General features: G+C 38.2%; 13 protein-coding genes across 13 annotated transcripts; 5 read left to right on the top strand and 8 right to left on the bottom strand. All coding sequences in view use genetic code 12, as the record gives it.

Moving 5' to 3' along the window:
* Window positions 1-26: 26 nt before the first annotated feature.
* Window positions 27-1,919, bottom strand: KGF56_001048 (NADH/NAD(+) kinase; the record flags this gene model as incomplete). Its single annotated transcript, XM_049322129.1, has 1 exon — window positions 27-1,919. The coding sequence occupies one exon, from the start codon at window positions 1,917-1,919 to the stop codon at window positions 27-29; it is 1,893 nt and encodes a 630-aa protein (XP_049181951.1).
* Window positions 1,920-2,395: 476 nt separating this feature from the next.
* Window positions 2,396-4,126, bottom strand: GDA1 (guanosine diphosphatase; the record flags this gene model as incomplete). The annotated part of the gene is made up of 1 exon (XM_049322128.1): window positions 2,396-4,126. The coding sequence occupies one exon, from the start codon at window positions 4,124-4,126 to the stop codon at window positions 2,396-2,398; it is 1,731 nt and encodes a 576-aa protein (XP_049181950.1).
* Window positions 4,127-5,331: 1,205 nt separating this feature from the next.
* On the top strand, window positions 5,332-6,897 carry KGF56_001046 (uncharacterized protein; the record flags this gene model as incomplete). Its single annotated transcript, XM_049322127.1, has 1 exon — window positions 5,332-6,897. One exon carries the CDS (start codon window positions 5,332-5,334, stop codon window positions 6,895-6,897), a length of 1,566 nt encoding a protein of 521 aa, XP_049181949.1.
* Window positions 6,898-7,254: 357 nt separating this feature from the next.
* KGF56_001045 (uncharacterized protein) lies at window positions 7,255-10,650 on the top strand (the record flags this gene model as incomplete). Its single annotated transcript, XM_049322126.1, has 1 exon — window positions 7,255-10,650. One exon carries the CDS (start codon window positions 7,255-7,257, stop codon window positions 10,648-10,650), a length of 3,396 nt encoding a protein of 1,131 aa, XP_049181948.1.
* A 123-nt stretch (window positions 10,651-10,773) lies between these two features.
* On the bottom strand, window positions 10,774-11,559 carry KGF56_001044 (uncharacterized protein; the record flags this gene model as incomplete). The annotated part of the gene is made up of 1 exon (XM_049322125.1): window positions 10,774-11,559. One exon carries the CDS (start codon window positions 11,557-11,559, stop codon window positions 10,774-10,776), a length of 786 nt encoding a protein of 261 aa, XP_049181947.1.
* A 224-nt stretch (window positions 11,560-11,783) lies between these two features.
* On the top strand, window positions 11,784-12,797 carry KGF56_001043 (uncharacterized protein; the record flags this gene model as incomplete). Its single annotated transcript, XM_049322124.1, has 1 exon — window positions 11,784-12,797. One exon carries the CDS (start codon window positions 11,784-11,786, stop codon window positions 12,795-12,797), a length of 1,014 nt encoding a protein of 337 aa, XP_049181946.1.
* Window positions 12,798-13,769: 972 nt separating this feature from the next.
* On the bottom strand, window positions 13,770-14,360 carry TSA1 (thioredoxin peroxidase; the record flags this gene model as incomplete). The annotated part of the gene is made up of 1 exon (XM_049322123.1): window positions 13,770-14,360. One exon carries the CDS (start codon window positions 14,358-14,360, stop codon window positions 13,770-13,772), a length of 591 nt encoding a protein of 196 aa, XP_049181945.1.
* Window positions 14,361-14,812: 452 nt separating this feature from the next.
* HNT2 (bis(5'-adenosyl)-triphosphatase) lies at window positions 14,813-15,987 on the top strand (the record flags this gene model as incomplete). The annotated part of the gene is made up of 3 exons (XM_049322122.1): window positions 14,813-14,846; window positions 15,021-15,311; window positions 15,458-15,987. The coding sequence occupies 3 exons, from the start codon at window positions 14,813-14,815 to the stop codon at window positions 15,985-15,987; spliced, it is 855 nt and encodes a 284-aa protein (XP_049181944.1).
* Window positions 15,988-16,089: 102 nt separating this feature from the next.
* Window positions 16,090-16,749, top strand: KGF56_001040 (mediator of RNA polymerase II transcription subunit 6; the record flags this gene model as incomplete). The annotated part of the gene is made up of 1 exon (XM_049322121.1): window positions 16,090-16,749. One exon carries the CDS (start codon window positions 16,090-16,092, stop codon window positions 16,747-16,749), a length of 660 nt encoding a protein of 219 aa, XP_049181943.1.
* Window positions 16,750-16,840: 91 nt separating this feature from the next.
* Window positions 16,841-17,485, bottom strand: CYP5 (peptidylprolyl isomerase family protein; the record flags this gene model as incomplete). Its single annotated transcript, XM_049322119.1, has 1 exon — window positions 16,841-17,485. The coding sequence occupies one exon, from the start codon at window positions 17,483-17,485 to the stop codon at window positions 16,841-16,843; it is 645 nt and encodes a 214-aa protein (XP_049181942.1).
* An 891-nt stretch (window positions 17,486-18,376) lies between these two features.
* On the bottom strand, window positions 18,377-19,216 carry MMS21 (SUMO ligase; the record flags this gene model as incomplete). Its single annotated transcript, XM_049322118.1, has 1 exon — window positions 18,377-19,216. One exon carries the CDS (start codon window positions 19,214-19,216, stop codon window positions 18,377-18,379), a length of 840 nt encoding a protein of 279 aa, XP_049181941.1.
* Window positions 19,217-19,455: 239 nt separating this feature from the next.
* On the bottom strand, window positions 19,456-21,975 carry MUB1 (Mub1p; the record flags this gene model as incomplete). Its single annotated transcript, XM_049322117.1, has 1 exon — window positions 19,456-21,975. The coding sequence occupies one exon, from the start codon at window positions 21,973-21,975 to the stop codon at window positions 19,456-19,458; it is 2,520 nt and encodes an 839-aa protein (XP_049181940.1).
* An 810-nt stretch (window positions 21,976-22,785) lies between these two features.
* OAC1 (Oac1p) lies at window positions 22,786-24,159 on the bottom strand (the record flags this gene model as incomplete). Its single annotated transcript, XM_049322116.1, has 2 exons — window positions 22,786-22,916; window positions 23,109-24,159. The coding sequence occupies 2 exons, from the start codon at window positions 24,157-24,159 to the stop codon at window positions 22,786-22,788; spliced, it is 1,182 nt and encodes a 393-aa protein (XP_049181939.1).
* Between the last annotated feature and the right edge of the window lie 1,427 nt (window positions 24,160-25,586).

Genomic DNA, 25,586 nt, shown 5'->3' with positions numbered 1-25,586 from the left:
GTAATTTAACGTTTCGTTAATTCAATTTATCCATTTTTATCCCCATTAAGGTGTATTCTTGCATGAGGGTGAGCATAGCAGCATCTTTCTTCTTCATTTTGATAATTGGCATTATGCGGGGTTTGTGTACCGCCACTAGAAGGCAAGTATGTAAAATCTTCACTAGTGGTTTCACTTGCTTCTTGACTTGAATTTGATTTTACCTCTAAAACTTGATAATTGTCGTCATTGTTTATATCGAAATCTTCTTCCGCATCTTTTGCTGCTGCGTCACCACCACCACCATCACCACCACCACCGGTGGCTGCTCCCCCTTGTTGAGTCTCCGCAAGTAATCTTTTCGTTTCTGGTTTCAAATACGAACTAAATGGTTTCTGTTGTTCTCGAATATTCCAATGCAAATTCCTACTTACAGAATCAATGTATTCTGTCTTGGAGGAAATCACGGTGGGAAACGGGAACGGAGATGCCTGAACTGTTACATAGTATCCCTTCTTCAACTCGGTCCTTACTCGACCATCAAAAGAACACCATGCAGTAGATCTACTGCTCAGTGGAACCTTGACCTTCAAAAACATGCCATCTGGTAATAGTATCGGCCTGAACGATAGCGTATGCGGGCAAACGGGTGTAACACTAATAGCGCTTACTCCTGGGTGCACTAAGGAACCTCCTGCAGATAAAGAGTAGGCAGTGGAACCTGTAGGGGTGGCTATTATCAATCCGTCTGCTTGTGCAACTGTAAGCAATGAACCATCTCCATAAAGCTCCAACATCGTGACAAATGGCGATGGGCCACGATCAACCACCAATTCGTTAAGCACTTGTTGCTCGCAAAGCAACTTTCCTTCAGCCGTGTGAACTCTGCACGTGAACCGCATTCTCAAATTTGCCTTGACACCAGAAGCAATACATTGATTCAAGTGTTCCTTATAGTCACCAAATTTGAAATTGGTCAAAAATCCTAAACTTCCTAAAGCAAATGACAATACTGGTGGAACGATTTTTTGAAATAGATTCGACACGTAAAGTACAGTCCCATCTCCACCTAAAGTAACAACCAAGTCGAACAATTCTGGCGACTTTAGTGTCAATTGCTTATTCCAGTACTTCAATTGCTTTTTTGCCACAGGATACTCTTGAATAATTGATTGGCTATTGAAGCGCTTGGAGTTTTCCAATTTAGAATCGACATATATAGTCATATCTTCATGTTGGCTCAATAACCATTCAACCACCTCTTTAGTCAAATAGACCAACGAATTGTCTCTTGCTTTTGTTATTATCAAAATTGCTTTAACGTCTAGTTGAATTGTTGCCCTCGACAAGTTCTTGGCTAGCATGCGCACACCATTTGCTGTTTCTGCCAACTCGGTGTGCGTTTTGACCGATCTTAGCTCATCGGTAGACAATCTACTCAATACATCCTTGGCTGACTTATTGTTCAAGCCAAGGTCCTCACAATACAACTTTGAGTGTATTTTGGGGCCTTCTCTAAGAAAAGAATCATTTGGCGAGCTGTTTATGCTAGGGAAAGCCGAGGATGCATTAGATGAGTTTGGCGACATAGGACTCAAACTAAAATGGCTTCGATTGAACATCCGTACGGAATTCTTACGTCGGAAAGATGAGTGCAGCGATTGCGGTTGCAGTTGCGGTTGCAGTTGAACATTATTGTTGTTTTGTATCTCCTGAGAATCAGCTTGTAACTGTGCTTCCGTAGCCAACGAAGAAACAGACGATAACGAGCTCTCGTGACTCTTTGAAAAAGCTTCTTGTTTTTTGGGTATATTCATCACTTTGTTTGAAGGAAAAAAAGAACCTGGGTCTTGTCTAGATGCACTATTGCAGTTGTCTTCTCGACTTATCTTCAATTTTTCAATTTGCCGCGTTAATTGGCTATCTGTATTAGCCGACATGGGATGAAACAAAATTCTACTAAAAATAAAAATGTATACAAAGGAAAAAAAATAAAGATAAAGTTTGATAATGAACCCTTAGGTTAAGAATTACTTTTATCTTTTTATAATCAGAGTACCTAATCTCAGCTGAATGTCTGTCTCGGTCCTAATCTAATTCTAATTGACTGCAATAAACTGTAAATGTAAAAACGCTTTTTTCAATTCTTATTACAATTACTCTTCTTTACCAAAAAAGAAAGAAAAAAAAAAGGGGACTTTAGTGAAAAATTATTTGCTAGTGGGGGAGGTGACAGGAAAAAAATGGCCAGTTTGAAACAGAGAGAAAATAAGTTGACAAGCGCAAAATTATTAAATCAATCTTGTAGTCACCCTGTATAGTCCTCTTCATTGTAAGGAAAGAAAATGCGTGCATGCGTGTGTGTATGTCTGTGTGTGTATGTTCGTGTGTGCGTATGTGTAAAGGCTTTAGTGCACTAATTTCTGCATTTCCATTGAACATTTGCCTTGTCAAGTAAAGGTAAAGATGCACCCAAACACCAACCCAACTCGTTATTATCAATAGTTTGAGCAGTCTTCAACTCTCTACTTAATGGTATATCGTAACCTGTATGTAACATTGCTGTAATAAAACTCAAATCTAAACACCATTGTGGTTCTTCGTTAAGTTTGGTTATATGATCTTTCATAAATACGTCACTCCATAAGGAATCTCCTTCACAAACGGCTTTGGTCAAGTCTCTCAACTCCTCCACTGTAAAACTAGATGGCATACCAATGGGGTTTGTTCTGTCATAAAAAAAGGAAAATACAAACATGTCCGAATTCTTGTTAAATGCGCGTGTCAACGATGGTTGATGTACACCGTTAAAGGAACATGGTTTCGTGTTGCAGCTAAGATCTTTATTCAACGTTTTCTCCGCCAAAAACCTGCATTGCGCTCCTGTTGCTTTGGAAGAGCCCTTCATGTTAACAATATAAAATTCCTCCTCGCTAATCTCAACCAAAACATTCTTTGCAATCTGGTTTGGTGATATGCATGGATTAACAATATCGACCTCGGCAGTAGCCAGTTGTGCTTCCTTTTTACTACTGTACTTTTTCAACTTTGAAATGTTCTCATCTTTATCGTTATCTTTTTGAAAGTTTTTTATTACCAAGCTATTAATTTTATTTCTTCCTTGCATCAATCCAAATCCCAAATGGCTAAACTGGTATAAAGTGAAATCGTGGTCACCAAATTTAAAATCGTATTTAGTTTCTTCTTCAACGGGGAATGGATCTTTGTAATCTGGTTCAAATACAATCTGGGTCGAACCTCCTCCTAAATCAAAGATAGCAGCTGTAGGAAATTTCTCCTTATGGCCAATATTTCCCAACAAGTAGTTGGCAGTGACCCAAGCATAAACGCCTTCATCTTTTCCGTCTAAAATTGAAATACCATCACCGGGCACTACCGCAAAGGGGTAATTTTCTTCTAAATGAGTTCTTACTTGTTCTAAAATGGCCTTGGACTTGCCTTCTCCAAGAAGTCTCAAACCTGCAGTTGCTTTCACTGCAATAGGTGTGCACTTTTGTTTATCTTTAGGAACTTTTTCTAATGCTGCTTTTAGTAATGGATCCAAAGACTTGGCTGCGCCTACAGTATCTGTGTCAAACGAACTCAAACCAGGATTGAGCATTCTAAACTCTTCTGATAACAACTTTGGAGGTTGAAAGCAAGTATTGAACTCATAAACGTGAATTCTGGAGCCAGTACTTCCAGCATCTACCATAATAACGTAATCTACCTGATTACATTGTTGAGAAACATTTTCTGGCGATTTCTCAGAAACATTTTCAACAACATTTTCTGGCGATTTTTCAGCGACATTATCACTTGTGTCCAATTTTTCAGCAATATTCGCTTTCAGCTTATTATCCTTTTCGTATGGCGGTTTCGAACCCAGATGTGGTTTACCTTGTAAAGTGTTTTTCTTTTCCTCTTCTTCTATTTCCTCATCTACACTTTGGGATGATTGTTCCTGGTTTTGAGGCTGTTGTGTTTCATTATTCCCTGATGATATCGAGGCGTCACTATTTTGTGCTGGCTTGTTTAATCGTTGCACGGGACTGCCGATAGAGTTCTGAGACCTAGCGAAAAACACTACAATACCGAAAATTGCCAAAACTGCAATTACCAATCTTAAATTTCGCGTATTTAACATTTCCACTTTGGTATATTCAAGAGAAGAGAAGAGGATTATTGTTTACTAAGATAGATTTGAAGATGAAAAGTATTTTTTTTTCTGATGCTCTTTTTCTCACAGACTCACAGACTCACAGACTCATAGACTCATAGACTCGCTCTCTCACACTCACTCACTCACTCACTCAATCTCTTTCTCACTCTCTTTCTCTCTTTCTCGCTCTTTCTCTCACTCTCACTCTCTTTTTATCTCACTCTCTTTTTATCTTTCTCTCTCTTTCTCCCTCTCAGATCTGTCAAAGAGAAAGAGAAGAAAAAGAAAAGAAAAAAATAAGGCTTGGGTGCATAATTGTATTTTTTGCACCCAAGCACTTTTGTAGGTTATACGAAACCCTAAAAAGATTATAGAACTGGGTATAGGTGTATCTTACCGAGCTAAATACGCTTTAATCTGAAATCTAAAACCCTTTATAGTAAACTATCGGCCAACACTATCGAGCAACACTTTGTAGCTTGTTGCAACACTATCGAGCAGAGCGAGATAGTGTTCCACTCTATTTACTGTACACTATCGAGCAACACTTTGTAGCTTGTTGCAACACTATCGAGCAGAGCGAGATAGTGTTGCTCGATAGTGGAGCAACACTTTGTAGCTTGTTACCACACTATCTCGCTTCGCTCGATAGTGTTGCTCGATAGTGTTGCTCGATAGTGTTGCTTTTTTTCTACCCAGGAGAAAAAATATCTTTATATTTTCAAGATCTCATAAACCTCATACTTTCAAAGATAAAAACATACTATATATACAGTTGTGTAAGAATCTTAATCTTAATCTATACTTCTTAGTGGGTTCATAATCTATTGCATATCAAACCCGTGTAAGATAAGTTTTTGCTCTTTTTCGATATGCATCAACAATGAATCACGAATCTATCTAAAAGCGCCTATTTCAAAGTTTGGTTGCATTCTGTCATGTATATGGACCCACGTTGTCATTGTATTATTAATTCTTCGCATCATTTTGTTTTACTTTTGCCCTTTCTTTTTTTTTTTTTTTTTTGTTTTGTTTTGTTTAACCAAAAGGTGTGCGAGAGGGATTGGGACATGTGGGCTTGGTTTAGCTACCACATGTCATTTTTTAGTAGGAGGGAATATATATATAATATGGGTCAGGAATAATGCTTTTGAGATAATGTTTGTGTGAGATATGGTGATAGCCCTCAAATGGCAGTATTACGGAGTAAAGAAAAGTCCAAATATCTCAAGTTCCCATTTTCTACATGCAATTATACTCATCTTAAGGAACCCACTAGTTTAGTAAAGCATGGAATTAATCTCACTATACAATTGGGTCTTTTGGATTTTGAAAATTTCGACCATAGTGGCGAAAATATACATTTAAAGAAAATAAAGGCAAAGAAACGCAATGGCAAAGAGACTGATTTAGAGGAGGACGATTTGGGAGAGGATTTGGAAGAGGACGAGGACGAGGAGGACGATGTACTCCGATTTGATCATATACCGCCGAGTCCGATTTTGATACCGACAGATTTGCCCAAATCCTCATTTCGGAAAGGAAGTTTTGATAGAAGGGGATCTAATGATAATAACCAGGAGATGTCATTAATTTTGTGTCGCAGAAAGATTGAAAACATGATTGGTGAGTATTTCCCCCCAGATATGATAAATGATGGAAAAGTATATGTTGAGATTAAAAACTATATCATCAACTCAATAATCCAGAATGAGGATGATATTGAGCAATTCTTGAGCCGAGTTGTTAATCATCGATTCAAAAATGAGCTAGCAGACGTGATTAAGTCAATATTTGTTGAAAAATTCGAAGAGCTCAAGTTGGAAGAATTGGTTGATTTCTTTTACAGCTTTTTTAACCAAAAGTATCTGAGTCATAAACTAAAAAGACTTGAGAACCCGTTTTTGTATGAAACGTACTATCGGATTTGGAGGCTACAAGCAAATAACTATGTCTACTATGAAGAAGAATATTTCTTTGACTACTTCAACAACGGCGGCAAGTCACTCACATCGATTGAACATGTATTCCTTCAAAATGGGTTTCTTGTAAATTATGCACGGTTTGTTTCGTATTTTGCTAATGATGCATCGAGCTATTGCGATGAGACAGACGAGGAATCTGAAGAATTGGAGGAATTGGAGGAAGAGGAATTGGAGGAGATTAAAACACCATCTTCCTGTAATATTTCTCTGCTGCTTTCGTTAGAGTCAAACTACTTTACCCACTTGTCAAACAACTACTATCTCGAGTCAAGCAGCCACTATCCTGAGTCAAGTAGCCACTATCCTGAGTCAAGCAGCCACTATCCTGAGTCAAGTAGCCACTATCCTGAGTCAAGCAGCCACTATCCTGAGTCAAGTAGCCACTATCCTGAGTCAAGCAGCCACTATCCTGAGTCAAGTAGCCACTATCCTGAGTCAAGCAGCCACTATCCTGAGTCAAGTAGCCACTATCCTGAGTCAAGCAGCCACTATCTCGAGTCAAGTAGCCACTATCCTGAGTCAAGTAGCCACTATCCTGAGTCAAGTAGCCACTATCTCGAGTCAAGCAGCCACTATCCTGAGTCAAGTAGCCACTATCTCGAGTCAAGCAGCCACTATCTTGCCGATAAATCGAGCACACTTGTGCTAGATCCCTTGATGCACATTCCAAAATCTCTACGGTTCAATGATAAAATTGACATCATCAAAATTAACCGATATCTACCGGTTGACCATATTCTATATAAACAAATTATAGATGAAATATCGTAAATAAATATCGTAAATAAATAAATAAATAAATAAATAAATTAAATAAATAAACACAATGATAATAATTGCCCCTCTTCTACTAACGGTTTTTCTGTCACGTGACTACGGCTCTAGAGCTTTAACTTCCAAAACATATATTACCCATGATGCATGATGATTCTATTTAGTTGGTTAAAATTTTGCACAATCTAAATACGAGGTGAAGTTGACATTCTTTGTATCAAGATTGGTCTGTGAAACCTTTTCCCCACTATCTTTTGATACGAACTCGAGTAACAAGACTTGAGTAAGGTGCTAGAAAGCAAAAGAAAAACGAGACAAAAGAGACAAGAAAAAAATAAAAAGGAAATAGGTCTTATGTTTAGCAATATTGCAAAATTTCGAAATGAAAAAATCACACCAGGTTCGAGCAATACTTCGAGTCAAATTGAAGAAGAACCCCATTTGGCAGCACAGCAGCCGGTGAAAAAGAAGAAAAGATCTCTAGGAAGGTTCCCATGTCGGCATTGTGATAAGGTATTCAGCCGCTCCGATCATTTAGCAAGGCATAATTTGAATCATGAGCCCAAGGAGGTTTATATATGTGACTTTCAAATTGAAATCAATGGACAAACAGCAAATTGTGGGAAAACTTTTGTTAGAAAAGATTTGAAAGAAAGGCACATCAAAAGACATTTTGAACTACTAAACTCAGAACGTTTGCCTTCTTCATCGTCATCATTACCTTCCCCGAAAACAACAATATCTAATCATCAAAATGACACCTTGAAGCGAGATAAACTGGGTTCGCTGATGGGCAGCGAACCATCATCACCGGCTAACATTATTGACACAAGACCACAACAGCAACTCAGTAATAACATGCAAATATCAAATCTCATCAACTCTTCAGCTGAACACAAGAGATCGTTTAACTATGTAAAGCCGCAGACTTCAACTTCAACTTCAATTTCATCCCCATCACGCCACCATGTCGCATCGGATTTGAACAATGTTTTACCGCCGGTAGAACAACCTCCTTTTAATCAACAAACACCATCAGCATACAAGTACCCAATGGCTAATAGTGCTAATGAGCCATTGCAACCGGCTCCAGTTGATTTGGAAACTTTGATTAAAAGTCATGGTACAACCTTGCCACAATCAGATATCTTGACTTGGTTGTTTAATGATACATTACTGGCAGGAGTACCTAATCCATACTCAACCACAGCTTCTTCTTCTTCTTCTTCTTGCGGTGGTGGTGTAACTCGTAAACGCGATTTACAAAAAGCGTCTAACCTTGTTAATCACGTTTTCAGTTCTCGTTCACATCCCCATCCCCATCCCCAATACCAGCCAAATGCTTCTTCTCCGCATGGAGGAAACGACTCACAAATATCACCCATGACTCCAAATGAATTGATCGGCTTTGATTTGCACCACAACCACCCAAGCTTCCCATTACAGGGAAGTAGTTTTCACAATGGTATTTGTGATACAAATGTTTTCCTGACCGAGACCAACCCACTAGACGATCTATTTTTCACAAATCACAACCCACTACAAAATAAGCCAGAATCTCAAAGTTATCTACAACAAAGAGCTTCCAATCTTGCTGCAAACGATGAAAATGCACGTCGATCCAGCTATCTATACGCGAGCACTTCATCTCCTGCAAGCACCATGGAATCCGGGAACGATAATCGAGCTTCAATATCAGAAGCATATTCTTCTGAAGAAAACCAGTATATTCACCACTCAGAGAGATGCAACGTTGAAAGGAACAAGGAATACTTTTTAAATAAAGATCTAGTTGATCGGATATTGAGCCCGCTACATATAAAAAGGGAAGAACTTTTGTACATCGATACCAATCTTGAAAACCGATTATCTTTCTACTTGTGGCTGTATTGGAAACACTTCCATACTGAGTTTTCCATTCTTCACAAGCCGTCTTTTGATACAACAACAGCTAATCCATTGTTGTTGGCCTCGATGGTCATTGTTGGTGCGCAATATAGCTTCCCCAGTAGTGCTAAATTCTTGGCTCAACAAAGCAAAAAGTCGCCAGAGTGGAAAATTAGCTTTACTCTAGCAAAGCCCTTGAGATTTGCTTTATTCCAACATGAAGATTTCAGATCACCTGTGAAGTTATGGATTCTACAAAGTTTGAATATGTTGGAATGGGCAGAAACGAATTTTTTATCACGAAGTATGCACGAGAGGGCACATTTACACCATGGAACTACAGCTCAACTTTTACGGAGAAGTCCCGTTTTAGGCGGCAATCCTGCATCATTGAACAAGAAAAGAAGTAATAGTGGTAGTGATCCTTCGAGTGCAGGCGAAGATAGCGAAGCCGAAGAACTCAAAAGGGCCAATGAAAACGAGAATGCAGACCAAAGTTTATTTGAACAATGGGTTGAGTCTGAATCTTTGAAAAGGGCAACATTTATGACCTTTTACTTGGACATTATCGATTACATCAAATTTCGTCATAATCCGCAGATTCTGTTTTATCAGTTGCAATTGCTCAATTTGCCATGCAGCGATGAGCATCTTTGGGGATCATATGAAATAAACGGCTCTTTTAAAAAGTTGGCTAAACGTCAAAGAAGACTCCAAGAGGGAAGCAAAAAGAAAAAATTGCCCAAAACTGATAGTTTCTTGACTGGTATTAAAAAATTGCTCAAGGGAGGCAAGTATGAGGGGTTATCGACGGAATCAGTATTTTTAAAGAAGATCTTGCTTGCTGGGTTGATATCATTGATACACCAAATGCAACAAGTTGAGTTGCAAAACTGCTCCCCGTTATCTTCAGCTGGTCATTTGAACACCACTACCACCGATAACAACAACAACAATAACAACAACAATAACAATAACAATAACAATAATAGTAATAGTAATAGTCATAATAAAAAATGGAAGAAAATGCTCATACGAGCTTTCGATAGTTGGAAACTTGAGTTTATGCAAAACTGCAAAGGGGCAAATGGGTTGTCGATGTATAGCATACCCAATAATACCGTTTTTTTGCCTATGTTTTATTTGACTCAAATTATTGGAATACCCGAGTTGAATCATTATGATATAGCAATATTCTGCGGGTCTCCGGCAAACCAAAGTGTCGCGGCATCAATGAAGGACCACCACATTGTTCAACGCAAGATTTACAATTTGTTTGTGAAAAATAAAAGCGTAGAAAATTTGAGGAGCATAATTTACTGCTTTATTTTCCTTTGGCAAGTGCTTTTAGGTGAAAATAATGAGCCTCTCGATTGGGAGCCAAACTGCGACTACTATGATAGTTCAGCTGCAATAGCCGTGGCTGTGTTGGTATTATGGAGTTATTGTTTTGTAACCAGCGGCGTTGAAAGTTTCCATACTCAAGAAATTGAACTGTATGGGTCCCACTTTGATGAACAACTAGTGCAATTGAGTGTCGAAGATGGGTACCAGTACTTGATACGGATAAAAGAAGAATTTATAACCACTTTGCGTAAAAAACACTTGCACGTGAAATTTAGCTTACATCCTTATCTGGGAACAAACTATCATGATATGATAATCAAATGTTGCGAGATATTGCCGTTTATATCAAATATGAAAAACATTTCCGGATTATGCTTCTTGATCGGTGGTAAGTTAGCTACTAGTCAAAGTGAAATTATGAGAGAACACGGCAAATTGGTAATAAATTGTGGGATGAGATCATTAGGGAAGAAGAGTATGCTATGTCAAGACCTATTTGAAAATGAGTTCACCTAAAGATGGGTTTTGTTTTGTCAGCAAGAGATAGCAGCTTTTAGATTGATAAACTTTTTCTTAAAAAATAACAACTAAAAACGTATTCTTCCAAATATACATCAATTCCTTTTTTTATCACTCAATCTATACTAATAACACTGCGTTTACACAACCATCTCTGTCGGGCTCATTTGTGATTTGAGCGTATTTACCCCAAACAACTTTACCACCAGCGGTAACCAATCCTAACTCGGAAACGTTCACTTCTATAATAGTACCTTTCGTTAAAACACCCAATTGAGTATACATGGGGGATTGTGGATTCTTTTTTACACCTAAAATCGGTAAGAATACAGTGACGCCTAATTCGGGGTGCGTTACATTTGCCTTTTTCTGCCTCAAAGCTGCTGGACGTATGATCCTTTCCATTTTCACTGGTCTACGAGTAAAGCCCTCGCCTACAAATGTGTGCTTTGTAATCATCCGCTTCCAACTCTTTGTTTTGCTTTTACCTGTCTTTATCACTTTAAACATTTCTTCCTCTGAAATACCTCTTACCTTTGGTAACGGAACAGAAAATTTGTCAGCCTTTTCTAGTCTTTTCTGTTTGATACTGGAAGATAAGGCTTTAGCTGTGTTATTGGTTTGACGATCCAAAAGATAGGTTGGTAAAGCTTCTCCTTCATCTTCTTTAGGCGTAGATGGACCCTTGACCTTACTTTCTTGATGTGCTTTAATCTTCTTTCTCATAGAAACTTTCTCACTATACCTCTTTTTAGCAAATTGTTTAGCTCTCCATCCTTTCAATGTTTGAGCATCTTTAGCTACACGATGACCTTCCCTTGCTTCCCTTTTTCTTTTCCGCTCCTCGTGATCAAACCTTCTACCATGTTGTTTTATATGCTGTTCAATATATTCATTTTGGGGCATCCTGAGAGTTCAAAAGCTGGTGGAATTGCAGTTGAAGAAGTTGAGATGAGATAAAATGAGATAAAATGAGATGAGATGAGATGAGATGAGATGGAAAAAAAAAAAAAAAAATAAATAAATAAATAAATAATTCATACATGTTATAAAAGAGGAAGAGATATTGATACATTTTTCAACCTTTATAACCCGAGATCTGAGCTGCTGTTTTCTTTTCCTTTAAAGGCATGTCTGAGGTGGATAATCTATTAAAGTCAATTGTATCATCCACAGAGGCGGCCAAGTTGGCTGTAGAAGAGCTTAATCAAAATGTGCTGAGTCCTGTCCAAGAGTCTAATGATTTAGTACAGAATCTATTACAAAAATCAAGACAAAAAGAGCCAGAAGGGATTTCCTTGCTACTGTTAAAGAATCAAGCGTTATTGTCGTATATAAACAATTTGGTATTGGTTGCTCTTGGTAAAATAGAGCGACTTGAAAGTGACGAAAATGCTGAAAGATGCTCAGAAGCAGTGGAAAGAACAATAGTACAGCGTGTGACATTGGAAAAAGGTGTAAAACCACTTGAGAGGAAGATAAGCTATCAAATTGAAAATCTTGTAAAGGCATATAACAAAATGGAGAGTCGGCAGAAGGAAGTGGTAAAAAAGGATCATGAAAAAGATGAGAATGACCAAGAAAGCTCCAATGAGATTGATTCTGAGGAAGAAGAAAATGATGATGAGTTAGCTTTCAGACCAGATGCATCTGCATTGACTAAATTGGCATCCAAGACGACTGGAATCTCGTCGAGTTCTGCCACCACCTCCTCCGAAAAATATAAGCCTCCCAAGATATCAGCAGTTGCGCCTCCCACGTCCCTCAGAGAAACAGGTTCTAAAGGAGACAAGACCAAGAGATTGCAAAGTATGGAGGAGTATTTACAAGAACAAAGTGACTTGCCTACAGCGGAAGCTAGTATTGGCTCCACTATTGTTGCCCATGGACGTGGAGGTGTAAAGACTCAACACGACAGGAAGAAGGAAAAGGAAATACAGGCTTACGAAGAATCAAACTTTACGAGATTGCCCACGGCGCAAACAAAGAAAAACTTTAGACAGAAACAGAGAGATTTGGCCAATCAGTTTGCCGGTGAAGATTGGAGTATGTTTAATAACAATGATACGAAAATGAGTGAGGGGACTTCTAGAAAGAGGAAGCCGAAAACGTCTTGGGATAGAGTAAAGAAAAAACATTCATAGGAATAGTCGACACTATCGATCAGAGCGAGATAGTAGAGATTTGTTTTTGGCGCTATATATCATATACCTCCTATAGCTAGTGTGCTCCACTATTGAGCAGAGCCATAAGCTGGAATCCAAACTGGGTTGTAGTTAATACGGTTATATAGTCAACAGAACAATCTAGGCAATAAAAACCTTTTACTAATGATTGAGACTTTAATATCAAATCTGGTCCTACACACGGGTTTGATTGCTCCACTATCGAACAGAGCGAGATAGTGTCGGTGGCAGCTAGAGTGCTCCACTATCGAGCAAAGCGAGATAATGACGATAGTGTCGGTGGCAGCTAGAGTGCTCCACTATCGAGCAAAGCGAGATAATGACGATAGTGTCGGTGGCAGCTAGAGTGCTCCACTATTTCGCTCTGCTCAATAGTGTCGCTCGATAGTGTGGTACAAAATGTCGCTCAACGACATTTTGTATTTTCTACCAATTGGTACACATCTTCTTTAGTGGTTCCAGAAACATTAATGGATTATTAATACAGGGAAAAAAAAGTTTTCTCAAAAAATTTAAGGACGGCTTTTAATGTGTGGCATGCGCAGGAGCGGTGGTCGGACAAAAAAGTGTGGCGTCCTAACTAAGAGTATCGCACCGCGACCTTAGGGTGCGAGCCGAACGTGGGGTTTTTTCTTTGTTTCTTCTTTTTTCACCAAAGAAGACAAAAGTGGATAATGCATTAAAAGAAAAGGTGCGTTGGTTGTAGAGGTGCGTTGGTTGTAGAGGTGCGCTGTTTGTAGGTGCGCTGTTTGTACAAGTGCGCTGTTTATATGATCCTCATGTATTGTTGCCTAATTTAATCCAATCTAGTTGGAGAGAAATAAAGGTGGGTTTTTAAAATGAACATACATATATTGTTCCTATTAAACTATGTAGAGACAAATTTATTGGTACATAGTTTTTTTTTCAACAAGAGACTTTTTTTTTTTTTTATTTGTTCACTTTTGAAAAATACTCCTTTGAATCTTTAGGAGTAGCTTTAATAGTGTCTGAACCTGGTTGCCAGTTAGCTGGGCAAACTTCACCGTATTTTTCAGTGAATTGGAAAGCTTCTAATAATCTAAATGATTCATCAACTGATCTACCTACAGGTAAGTCGTTGATTGTAATTTGTCTCAAGATTCCCTTTGGATCAATCAAGAAAATACCTCTCAATGCAACACCTTCTTCTGGGATCAAGACACCGTAATCTCTTGATAATGAGTGGTTGGTGTCTGCAATCAATGGGATGTTCAATTTGCCCAAACCACCGTCTTTTCTTTCAGCATTGGTCCATGATAACAAGGTGTATTCTGAATCAGTAGAAGCAAATAAAATAACAGCATCCTTGTCAGCAAATTTCTTTGCAGCTTCTGAATAAGCAATAATCTCTGTAGGACAGACAAAAGTCCAGGCCAATGGGAAGAAAGCCAAAATGACCCACTTACCCTTGTATTGTTCTAATGAAACTTCTTCAAAAACACCGTCAATAACAGCGGTTTTCTTGAATGATGGTGCTGGTTTTTGAATTGTTGGTGACATTGTATCCTATACTACTATAAATTAAACCGGAGAAAAAAAGAAAAGAAAGAGGCAATTGATATAGAAAGATATCAAGCAAGAAAGAAATTGAAATTTTAATAAAACGGTTTAGAGGGGCAATTCGATCTCCTTATATACTCTTTCCAAAATCACAAAGGGAAGAAGAAAAAAAAAAAAAAAAAAAAGGAGGCCAGCGAGGGACAAGCATAATCAGGATACTTTTTAAAATGTGCGAGGTTATTAATTATCGCATTTTCTATATACGTTTTATTCACGCGCCCTCTCTTCTTCTTGCTCCTCCTCCTCCTTCCCCCTCTCTTTCTATTTTTCTCGCATTTCCATAGATTCTGTTCATTTTATTGCATTTACATTCCATTCATATTTTTTTAGTAATACAAAAAGAGTCTCGAAAATACTAATTGATGTCGTTTTTGAAAAAGGCACAATAATTAATGTCGCTTATAAAACATATTTCGCATCTAGAATGTTCTCACTATAAAGACACTATCGAGCAGACGACACTATCGACAAACGACACTATCGAGCAGAGCGAGATAGTGAAGCAGCACTTTGTAGCTTGTCACGACACTATCGAGTCTAGTCTATATCACTAGTCTCTCTATGGTCTACTATCTCGCTTTGCTCGATAGTCAAAGAGAGCAAACAAAGATAGTAGAGCATTGACTGTCAAGCGAGATAGTCGAGCATTGACTGTCAAGCGAGATAGTCGAGCATTGACTGTCAAGCGAGATAGTCGAGCATTGACTGTCAAGCGAGATAGTCGAGCATTGACTGTCAAGCGAGATAGTCGAGCATTGACTGTCAAGCGAGATAGTCGAGCATTGACTGTCAAGCGAGATAGTGGAAGCGATAGTGTCACTGGTGTCGCTGGCAGTGATTGTTCCACTATCTCGCTTCGCTCGATAGTGTTCGATAGTGTCGCTGGTGTCGGTGGTAGTGGTTGTTCCACTATCTCGCTTCGCTCGATAGTGTTGCTCACTGGAAAAAAAAATGGGTATTGATTTTCACCTTTTATCTTAAAACTTTACTCTTTACCTGTTTGACAATGCAAGATATTTACTTTTTCAAGTTTCTAGTGAATAAGCAAGTGTTTTATCAATCCAAATTTACATATGCCTTGGTCAATTTGAAACCATTGGTTCCGGGACACGTTTTAGTTGTGCCATTACGTACATCTGTATTAAGGTTTGGCGATTTAACTCTGGACGAATCTGCTGACTATATGGCTACATTGCAATTGATACATAAGTTCATTATCAACACTTACCACGCAGACTCTTTGAACATTGCAATACAAGATGGACCCGAATCTGGGCAACTGGTGCCGCACTTGCATACACATATAATTCCCAGATATAGAGCAGATGGATACGGCGATTCTATATACAAAAAATTGGAAAACTTTGATTGGGCAAAAAACTACCAAGAATTTGAATTAAGAAAAAGAGAACATCACCAAAGACTAAAGGAAAATAAGAATGAGTTGGACCAAAAGGATCAAGTGAGAATTGAAAGATCGCAAGAAGAGATGGAATCTGAAGCTAACAGATTGAAAAGAGCTTTGGAAAATTTCAAAAGTCGCTACCAATATACAAGTGAAAAATAAAAATAAAAATAAAAAGAAGCTCAAGCTTCATCTTCTTTCATTTCCAGCAGGTTGGATTCTGTAGATTTTATTGCTACATTTCAAGGCCAGGGATTGAGAAAAATGGAGGCGCTTGACGAGATACAATGGAAGTCACCCGAATTCATTCAGGAGCGGGGGTTAAATACATCGAATGTCTTGGAATATTTCTCACTTTCTCCATTTTATGACCGTACATCTAATAACCAAGTGCTAATGATGCAATTCCAGTATCAGCAGATTCAAATACCTCCACATACAACGTTTTCTCAATTCTTCCAATCTAAACTCTCGGAAATGACTGGAATTGAGTTTATTATAGCCTACGTAAGAGAGCCAGATTTTTGGATAATACGGAAACAAAAAAGATTCGGCGCAAACAGCACCAATACTTTACAAGATTATTATATAGTCGGTGCAAATGTCTATCAAGCGCCTAAAATTTTCGACGTGCTTCTGTCTAGAATTTTAGCTAGTGTGTTGGCACTCAAACAATCGATCAACACTCTAAATGAAATGACAAGCTATCACATATCGGATGGTGGTCATTCATTCAACAACTCAATTCATGGGAAAGAGAAAGCAACATCGTCACAGGCTCAAACAAATGCCGAAACGCCAATGCTGCTAAATGACAGCCCTCAAATACAATACTATTCAACGGCGATATCCAGCACAGCGTTTGACTCTCTCTTAAATGAAGTTACCAATGAATCCGTGGAGCGAAAAGATGTATACACATGAGTTTCATTTAAAGAAAAATACAAAGAACTACGCTATACGACCATTTCTCTCTCTCTCTCTCTCTATCTATCTCTATCTCTCTCTCCCTCCCTCAAAGCTCATCCTTTTCAATCTTTTCATTATCGTTGTTGTTATCAATCTTACCGGCTTTTTTGATCTTAATTTCCTTAGCAGGACGATCGCCACGGCCTGTCTTTACATTTTCGATATAGTCAACAACATCTTTACCATCAATAACTTCGCCAAACACAACGTGCTTACCATCTAACCAACTCGTGATAGCCGTGGTAATGAAAAATTGAGATCCATTTGTATTTTTTCCAGCATTAGCCATACTGAGTCTATACTTTCTGTCGTGCTTCAAAGTGAAATTTTCATCTTCAAATTTCTTGCCATAAATTGACTGACCGCCATAACCCTCTCCGTATTCATAGTCGCCTCCCTGAATCATAAAATTCTTGATAACACGGTGGAAAATAGAGTTGGTATATTGTTGTTCTGGATTAGTCGACTCGGCAATTGTCTTGAAGTTCTCAACGGTTTTAGGTACAACCGTGCCGAATAATCCTATAACAATACGACCAATAGGTTTTCCTTCTTCCTCAATATCGAAAAACACTGTGTCTGTAATTGGTGGATTCTCAGGAAGGGCCTTAGCCCCACCTCCTCTAACTTGATTAACAAAAAAGAACAAGAGGGAAAATACAAGTGCAATTGAAGTCAACAATTTCATCATTAGCTTATGTAGAGGTTTCTATTGAAGAAGCTACGGCTACTATCAAGATTCCAAAAGGAAAACAGAATGGCTTGTTGAAAAAATTTGTACATTGTGGCAAATTAAACATCGCTATTTCGAGAAAACGTTTGGTAGCATCATTTGAGTATAATCCCTTTGTTTCACCAGGCTTTGTTTGAAGACCCCAGTTGACTTGATGTTCTCATTAGGGCATCTTTTTTAATATAAAACCACTCTTTTCCGGCTACTTTTGACTTTGCATTGCAATATCAAAGACTGTTTTTATAAAATTGGGCTTTTCATCTCTATCAATATGGATTGGAATAACAAACTAGCCTCACAGACATAGTTACAAAGTAATAAAACGCCAACAAAAAATTTGTAAAACAATACATTGAGTTTTTGCTTACTATCTACTTCTCTTTCAAAATTCAAAAGTGAGAATTGTAGAAACAGCAAAAGCACCCAAAGAAATAAATTTGGAAACGCTAATTTTGAAGTTTCCTCTTTCTTCCTTATAGATATTACTAGAAAGTGGTATAGTCGGTACTTTTTGAACAAATAGTGTTTATACTACTGTTTGAGTGCAGTGCTAAAGATCTCTTCCTGTTTGAGTGCAGTGCTAAAGATTTCTTCCTGTTTGAGTGCAGTGCTAAAGATCTCTTCCTGTTCGACAGCAGGAAGAGATATAGCCCCATTATCCTTTATTGAATTAAAGGTTTCGGTCATCACGGGAGCTTGTTGAAAGTTTCCAATCTTGAATCTAAACGCAATTTCAACAATATCAATGTCAATGTAATTGTTCATACTTATATTACCAAACCCGTGTGTGTGTGTGTGTGTGTGTGTAAAGTTTGAAGGAATACTGTTACCCCCATTGGCTTTCTTCTTTTACTCGACTAAATCCAAATTTTTATCAGTAATTCGCTCCATCTTCTTCGCAGCTCTTACCCTAATTAACATCAATATATCGTCCTTAAACGAATTCGGCGTCAAAACGGCCTTACATCCGTCAATAGGACACTCGTTTTTCCCGTTCTGAAGATGTGCTAGAATACTCAGCTCTTCAAATGTATGTCCGCATATTTTAGACAACTTGGGCTTGACAAAAAGGTTTAAAGTTATAGGGTCCTTCAACGATATTTTCCCTCCTGCAATGTTCAACTCATCATCTTCATTATCTCCTTCGTCGTCGGGTACTTGTTCACTGGGATGCTTAGACACAAAAATTATATTCTTCAAGAACAGATAAAACTCGTCCTTTTTCAAAAGTCGTTCCATCTCACGCTTATCAACATTTCCATTATGCTTTTTTATCACATCTACAAAACTCAAATTTGGCTTGGTGTGGAAAAAATCCATAGTACTCAATGTCAACGGCTCGTCATTGGGATCAGCTAAGGAAGATATCTCGGAAACTTGAACAAGCTTGGAAAAGTGTTCCTGTTGATAAGACGATTGAAAGAGGTTCCTATACCCGCATGCAAAATTGACTAGTGTGGTCTCATCAAATTCCAAATCTTCTCTGGCCAAAATGTGATTAATGTATTTGTTTGTGATATCTCGGTGATGCTTAAGGGCAGGTTTAATTTGATCGTTTGCACTGGTAGAAAAGGTATTTTGAAAAATTTGACGTAAATCACGTTTAAGTGGGACGTGTGACGGTAGTGATAAGTTGTTTGGTAAATATGAATCTACTGCTTGTTCCCCCGCAAACGCAGGTTGTGACATCGTTGGCATCAATAAGCAAGTGGAAAAGAAAGCCCCAAGTCTAAGTATATGCTTTTGATATTTAACTTACTCTTTACTATACTCGCGTCTCAAGGAGAGTTCCTTTTTTTTTGTTTTTTCATTTTCCTTCTCGAGATGAAAAAGAATAAATAGAATATGTCAACTAAATTTAATATAGAATAGAGGTAAATTTGTTCATAGTTTTAGTCAGTCTAATTCTCTTTTGTAGCCCTATATTCTTATTGAAGTTCCATCGGACTTTCGTGTTCGTCATCAGCTACCCCTTCACTACCAATCTGACTTGCGTTGTCCTCCAAAGTACTGTTATTGTTATTGTTATTGTTATTGTTATTGTGAATGTTATTGTGAATGTTATTAATACTATTGTTGTTATCGTTACCAATGACTCCTGAGTCCTGTTGTGTATGAATTGAAGAGTTTGTAGTAGTAGTGGTGGTGGTAGTGGTGGTGGTGTTGTTGTTGTTAATACTGCTACTACTCGATGTGCTAGGGATGCACCAATTTCTATGGCAATGCCAAGCTCGCATTTGGCAGTCTCTTGAACAGTACTTTGTGCGTTTACATCGTCGACACTTCAGGAATTCACGAGGGTACTTTTCCCATTTGCCGCACTCCAAGTTTCCACATTGTCGAACACCGCCTTTTAAATCGTTTCTTCTACAAGAATTTCGCATTATGACTCCCGACCAATAGTACATGTCTGATCCAGAAAAAAATGTAAACTTCTCAACAATGGGGAATAAATTAACTTTTTTGTACTCAATTAGGGAATCATCCTTATCCTCATCAAACTCATCAATGTTGAAATACTTATAATCCTCGTACTTCCATTTTTTTTCAAGATAATCCTTAGTTTTCAACCTCGTTTCAATTACCGCTGTTGAAAGCTTTTTGCTTTCCATTTCGATATATCTATTAATTCTGTCAAAAAGCTGATAAAATTTAACTTCTCTTTCAAACTCGTCACTCATCTTTTCACACTCTGATATCAAATCGTGAAGCTCGCGCATATAGTTATGGCAAGTCATGAGTCCCGCGGCTGGGCTCTCTTCGGAGTCTGATGTGGTGCCTCCAAAGTTGCCTTTATCGTTGTTGTTACCTTTTTCGTCTTCCTTTTGTCGCTGTCGCTGTCGCTTTTTGGACACATCATAAACATCCTCTGATGTGTCATTATCATTATCATTATCATCAACATCATCATCGTCATCATCCTCATCCCCCTCCTCGTCCCCTTCCTCTTCTTCATCTCCGTTTTCCCGCTCCCGCTCCTCCTTCACTTCTGAGCTGACGGAAAGCCCAGTCTCGCATAATACAAATTTGTCCCTACTTAGAATCAAATTATCGTCATTCAATGCGCTCACCATTTGTGGAGAATTTGATGCACTAGGACTGAACCTCTCAAGATAAGTTGCTTTCGGCTTTCTTGTTTTTGGTGTTATAGTTGGTCTTAATTTAATTGCCAACGCTTCTTTCATTTTGAGTTTCATTTGATTTTCCAAGTAAATTTTGAACAGCTTGTCTCGTATGCTCATATCCAATACTAAATGGGTATTTTGGATTATTTCCTTGAGGTAGGGGTACTTAGAGATGTATGCTAAAAGTTGTAACGACCAAACAATATCATCGTCTTTCGGTATTATAACTCCAGTTTCTGAAAAAGCTCTCACAGCCAATTTGGTATTGGACATTGTATCATTGATTTCCAAATCCCGCGCGTACAATTTTGATAAAAAATTCAAGTTGCTGTCCATATCGTACTCGCAGTCATTAACAAACCCATCTTTCGGGGCTTCTGCTTCTTTGGTTTCTCTCAATCGGTTCAATATGTTCAACACCACAAAGCCCCTTTTCACATCCTCGCTTACCAAGGTGTTAAAAATACTCAGGGACTGAGAGTCCAGGATTCGATCGTCTCCTTCTAAATTTGCCAATCTAAGTAATCTGAACAATTGTTCCACACTTGAGCTTTCATAATCATCAATTGTTAGATCTGTGGTGTTCAAATCATTTGAGTGGATGCGGTTCATATTGTCAAAATCAAAACTTGACAATGAGGTTGCTGCAATTGCAGCCATAGTTTCCTGTACTTCACCTTGATATGCAACGTTTGTTAGTAATGGATTAGCAGCAGATTGCATGTGAGCTTCCTCTTCTGTTTGCAGAAAGTTTCGAAACAAAAAGCTCTCCGATTGTGGCTGCAGCTGGTGATTTTGCAGAAAAATATTTTCCACTGGACTCATGGTGGTGTTGGTGGTGTTGGTGGTGGTGGTGGTGGTTGCTATATTGTCTGTGAGTTTGGAATTTGTGTTTACATGAAGAAAAGCTCTCTCGTGCAACGATAGGTAATTGTCCAAAACAGTTGCAATAATTGGTAAAATGCCAGCTTTCACCACTTTCTGTCTAATTTTTTCTGTGCCTCTTGTTCCAACTAGCACTATGCATTGGAAGGCCAAGGTCCATTTCCAAGCGGTCAACAATTTCTTATCATCATTGTCATCCAAGTTGTGATTGCAGTTGTGACACTCATGTAAGATCTCAACCAATCTTTCAACACCGCCATCGGTTGATAACGTTTCTCGGACTTTTGCTGAAGAGCTTACGAGGTAGGTTAAATAATTCAACGAGTTTACCAAGGGTTTATCTGACGTCACATCTAGTGCTCTTCGATCATATAGACTTGAAGTTATTGTGAGTGCGGCCTTATTATTGGAAACGGCTCTATAGTTGGAATCACGCATAAAGACTAGGAAATGCTAAAACAAGGATCAAAGGGAAATTGGGGAAATGCTAAAACACAGATTGAGCAGGCCAGGGAGATGCTAAAACACAGATTGAGCAGGCCAGGGAGATGCTAAAACACAGATTGAGCAGGCCAGGGAGATGCTAAAACACAGATTGAGCAGGCCAGGGAGATGCTAAAACACAGATTGAGCAGGCCAGGGAGATGCTAAAACACAGATTGAGCAGGCCAGGGAGATGCTAAAACACCAGATTGAGCTGACCAGGGAGATGCCAAAAAATACAGCTTCTTTGTTCAAGGAGGCAAAAGAATGACTTAACTGATGAACCTATATGGGAGCTTATGGATCGGGGGAGGGGGGGGTGGCGGTGGCGTCGTAACCTCCTGGCTCGCACCTTGTGTCACTATTATATCAGGAAAAAATTTGGCAAAGGCAACCTTAACAATAAGAATTCAACTAATACCTTTCTAAATGTTCGACCTTGTCGGCAACCTGTAACACTCTTTCTTTACTTATCAATAATAACACTGATATTTTTGATTAGTCTTTCTTTTGTATCTTTCTTTTCTTCCATGTAATTTTAATTCTTTTTTTTTTTTTTCGCTTACTAACAAAGCAGAGAAGAGAAACAATACATTTTGTCAATGGGAAGAAACATTGTTGGATAATATAAGGGTTTTGGGAAGGGGGATTGGAAGTGTGTGTGAGGGGTTAGGGGAGTGGAGAGATTATCGAGCGAAGCGAGATAGTGGTGCAGCACACACTACTCTCGGGCTTTGTTTTGCCTCTGTTTTACCTCTGTATTATCTATTGTCTATTGTCTATTTTGTCCCCATCTATAGTCTCTGATCCGTATTGGCTCTGTATTGGCTCCGTTTTGGCACCTTTTTGGAGCTGTTTTGGAGTTGCCTTGGCACCTTTTTGGAGCTGCTTTGGCACTGCTTTGGCACTGCTTTGGCGCCTTTTTGGCACCGGTTTTACTCTATTTCACCTATTGTCTATTTTGTCCCCATCTACAAGTCTCTGATCCGTTTTTGCACCTTTTTGGCTCTGTATTGCCTATTGTCCATCTATAAGTCTCTATCCAATCTATACATATTTGTGTAATTCCCTTTCAATCTTCACCATACCCTTCATACACTGCTCCATAAACATTAAAGTCAATATACTATGAGGCGCAACTCGGAATAATTGGGCCCAAAACCCCTTATATAACGCCATGGGCCCTTCAATTGCAACAATCTTTTTAAAACAATCTAAAGGGTTTTTATACAAATTGCCCTTTTGATTATACATTCTCGTCAAAACAACGTCCCATGGATTCATTACAACTGCAACGCCCAACCCTGCCATTGAAGCACTTATAAAGTGCAACAAAAAACTATCATCTTGAGCAATATGGTGCTTCAACACAAAATTCTTGGTCAAGTAGTATACGGGCAATTGAGCAGCCGATCCTGCACCGGTCCTCAATACCGCTGCATCTACTCCTCGGTATAATCCTTTGAACCCTTCGTGGGTATAAATTTGTTTGAGTCCATCCCAAGCACCCAAATAATGGGTCTGTTGTCCCACGGCACCAGTTTTGGAAAACGATTGCATTCTCGTTTTGATCAAAAAGAAGGGAGATGCCAAAACAGCACCAGCTGCGCCAGATATAAATCCAGCAAGCACATTGATAAACAAATTACCAACTAAAACTCCATCATCCTTTATTTTGGAAGGTGCGAGTAATTTTGTGAGACAAAGCCGACTAGGTTCATAAAGCCCGATTCTACATCCATTAAGTCCCAACTGATAATAGTATCCACATAATAGTCCTTGTTGTAGACCCCTTAAACCTTCATGCTGATATATGACCTTAAATGCTTGAAACGGGTTTTTGTACATTTTAGCCTCACCCTTTTGACTTTTAGATAACTCTCCTTGTAGTTGCATCCTTGTTTTTATCAACTCTATTGGATTTGTGAATGTGACTGCTCCACATGCAGCTAGACCTCCTGCAATAAATCCTCCTATTGCAGATACTTTTTGCGCATCATTTATCATGGGGGCAGCTATTGCAGGTACTTTTTGCGCATCGTTTATCATGGGGGTAGCCGTGCTACCTGCTGGTTCACGTTTCGTCTGATGTATACCTGAACTAGGCAGTATACCTCTGTCTTTGTTGACGTCGCTCATCAGCTAGAATAGATCTGTCCTCCCTCGGCCCCTCCCCATAGAAAGTAATAACTTTTTGAAAAATCTGAAATTTATTGAAAAGTGAAAAAAAAAAAAATCAAAAAAAAAAAAAGAAATAAAAGAAATAAATGTTAAATTTACGAATTTTGAAAGCTATTGGAAGTAAGGGCGAGTGTGTGACTGAGCAGGAAAGCTATTGGAAAGACGTTGGAATAAGCGCTGATGAGAATCTAATGCTTTCGAGTCAACAGTATCAACTTGTGCAAAAAATATGTTTTATGATTTACCCACCATTGTAATGTAGTGAAACCTTTAAGAAAGGAAATAGGTTATTAATCTATATCATATTATAGTTATACTATTAACATTTAATCTATTAGATATATAGTATTTAATTTATTAGATATATAGTATTTAATTTATTAGATATATAGTATTTAATTTATTAGATATATAGTATTTAATTTATTAGATATATAGTATTTAATTTATTAGATATATAGTATTTGTTTTGTTAGCAAGAAAAAGTCAACATTTGCGTTATACATATTATATACGTATTGCAAATAAAGTTAAAGGCACCCACATTTAGTAACACAAATACTTTTCGTTTCTCTCTTGCAGTGTAGATTTGCGCGCGAGTCACGTGTTGAAGTTTTAAATGTGACTTGACGAGTGAAACGTGTAGATGGAGGGAGACTAGTTGATAGAGTGTAGTGAGAGACTAGTTGATAGAGTGTAGTGAGAGACTAGTTGATAGAGTATAGAGAGAAACTAGTCGATAGAGTGTAGAGAGACTAATCGATATAGGTATTATAAAGGATAATTCATATAACATGAAAATTACATATTGATATAGAATTTACAGCTTACAATTAAAGATGAATAAAAAAAGATATTAATTGTTGAGATAAGAATATATATTGATACATACTTTTTTTTCTTTTTCAATGTTTATAGACTTGAAACGGTCTTTTGACACTTGTAGAAGGGGGCAGAGAGCAATTTATATTTCTGTACCACATTAATACTATTGTATTATATTTAGTTTGTCTTACTATATATTGACTTTGACTATCGACTAGACAAGTGAAACTAGACTAGACGAGTGAAACTAGACTAGACGAGTGAAACGAGTCTAGTCTAGAGATAGAAGAGAATGCTATCTCGATTTGTTTAATAGTGTAGAGGTAGAGGTTGTTGGTATTAGAGTACTATTATGTTTAAGTCAACTAGAGACCAGTCGAGTGAAACGAGTCTACTAGATAGAAAGACCAGTCAAGTGAAATGAGTCTACTAGATAGAGAGACTAGTCAAGTGAAATGAGTCTACTAGATAGAGAGACTAGTCAAGTGAAATGAGTCTACTAGATAGAGAGACTAGTCAAGTGAAATGAGTCTACTAGATAGAGAGACTAGTCAAGTGAA

Source organism: Candida oxycetoniae (assembly GCF_023343755.2).
Source record: "Candida oxycetoniae strain CBS 10844 chromosome Unknown scaffold4, whole genome shotgun sequence".
NCBI lineage: Eukaryota > Fungi > Ascomycota > Pichiomycetes > Serinales > Debaryomycetaceae > Lodderomyces > Lodderomyces oxycetoniae.
This window is presented reverse-complemented; position numbering and strand designations above follow the sequence as displayed.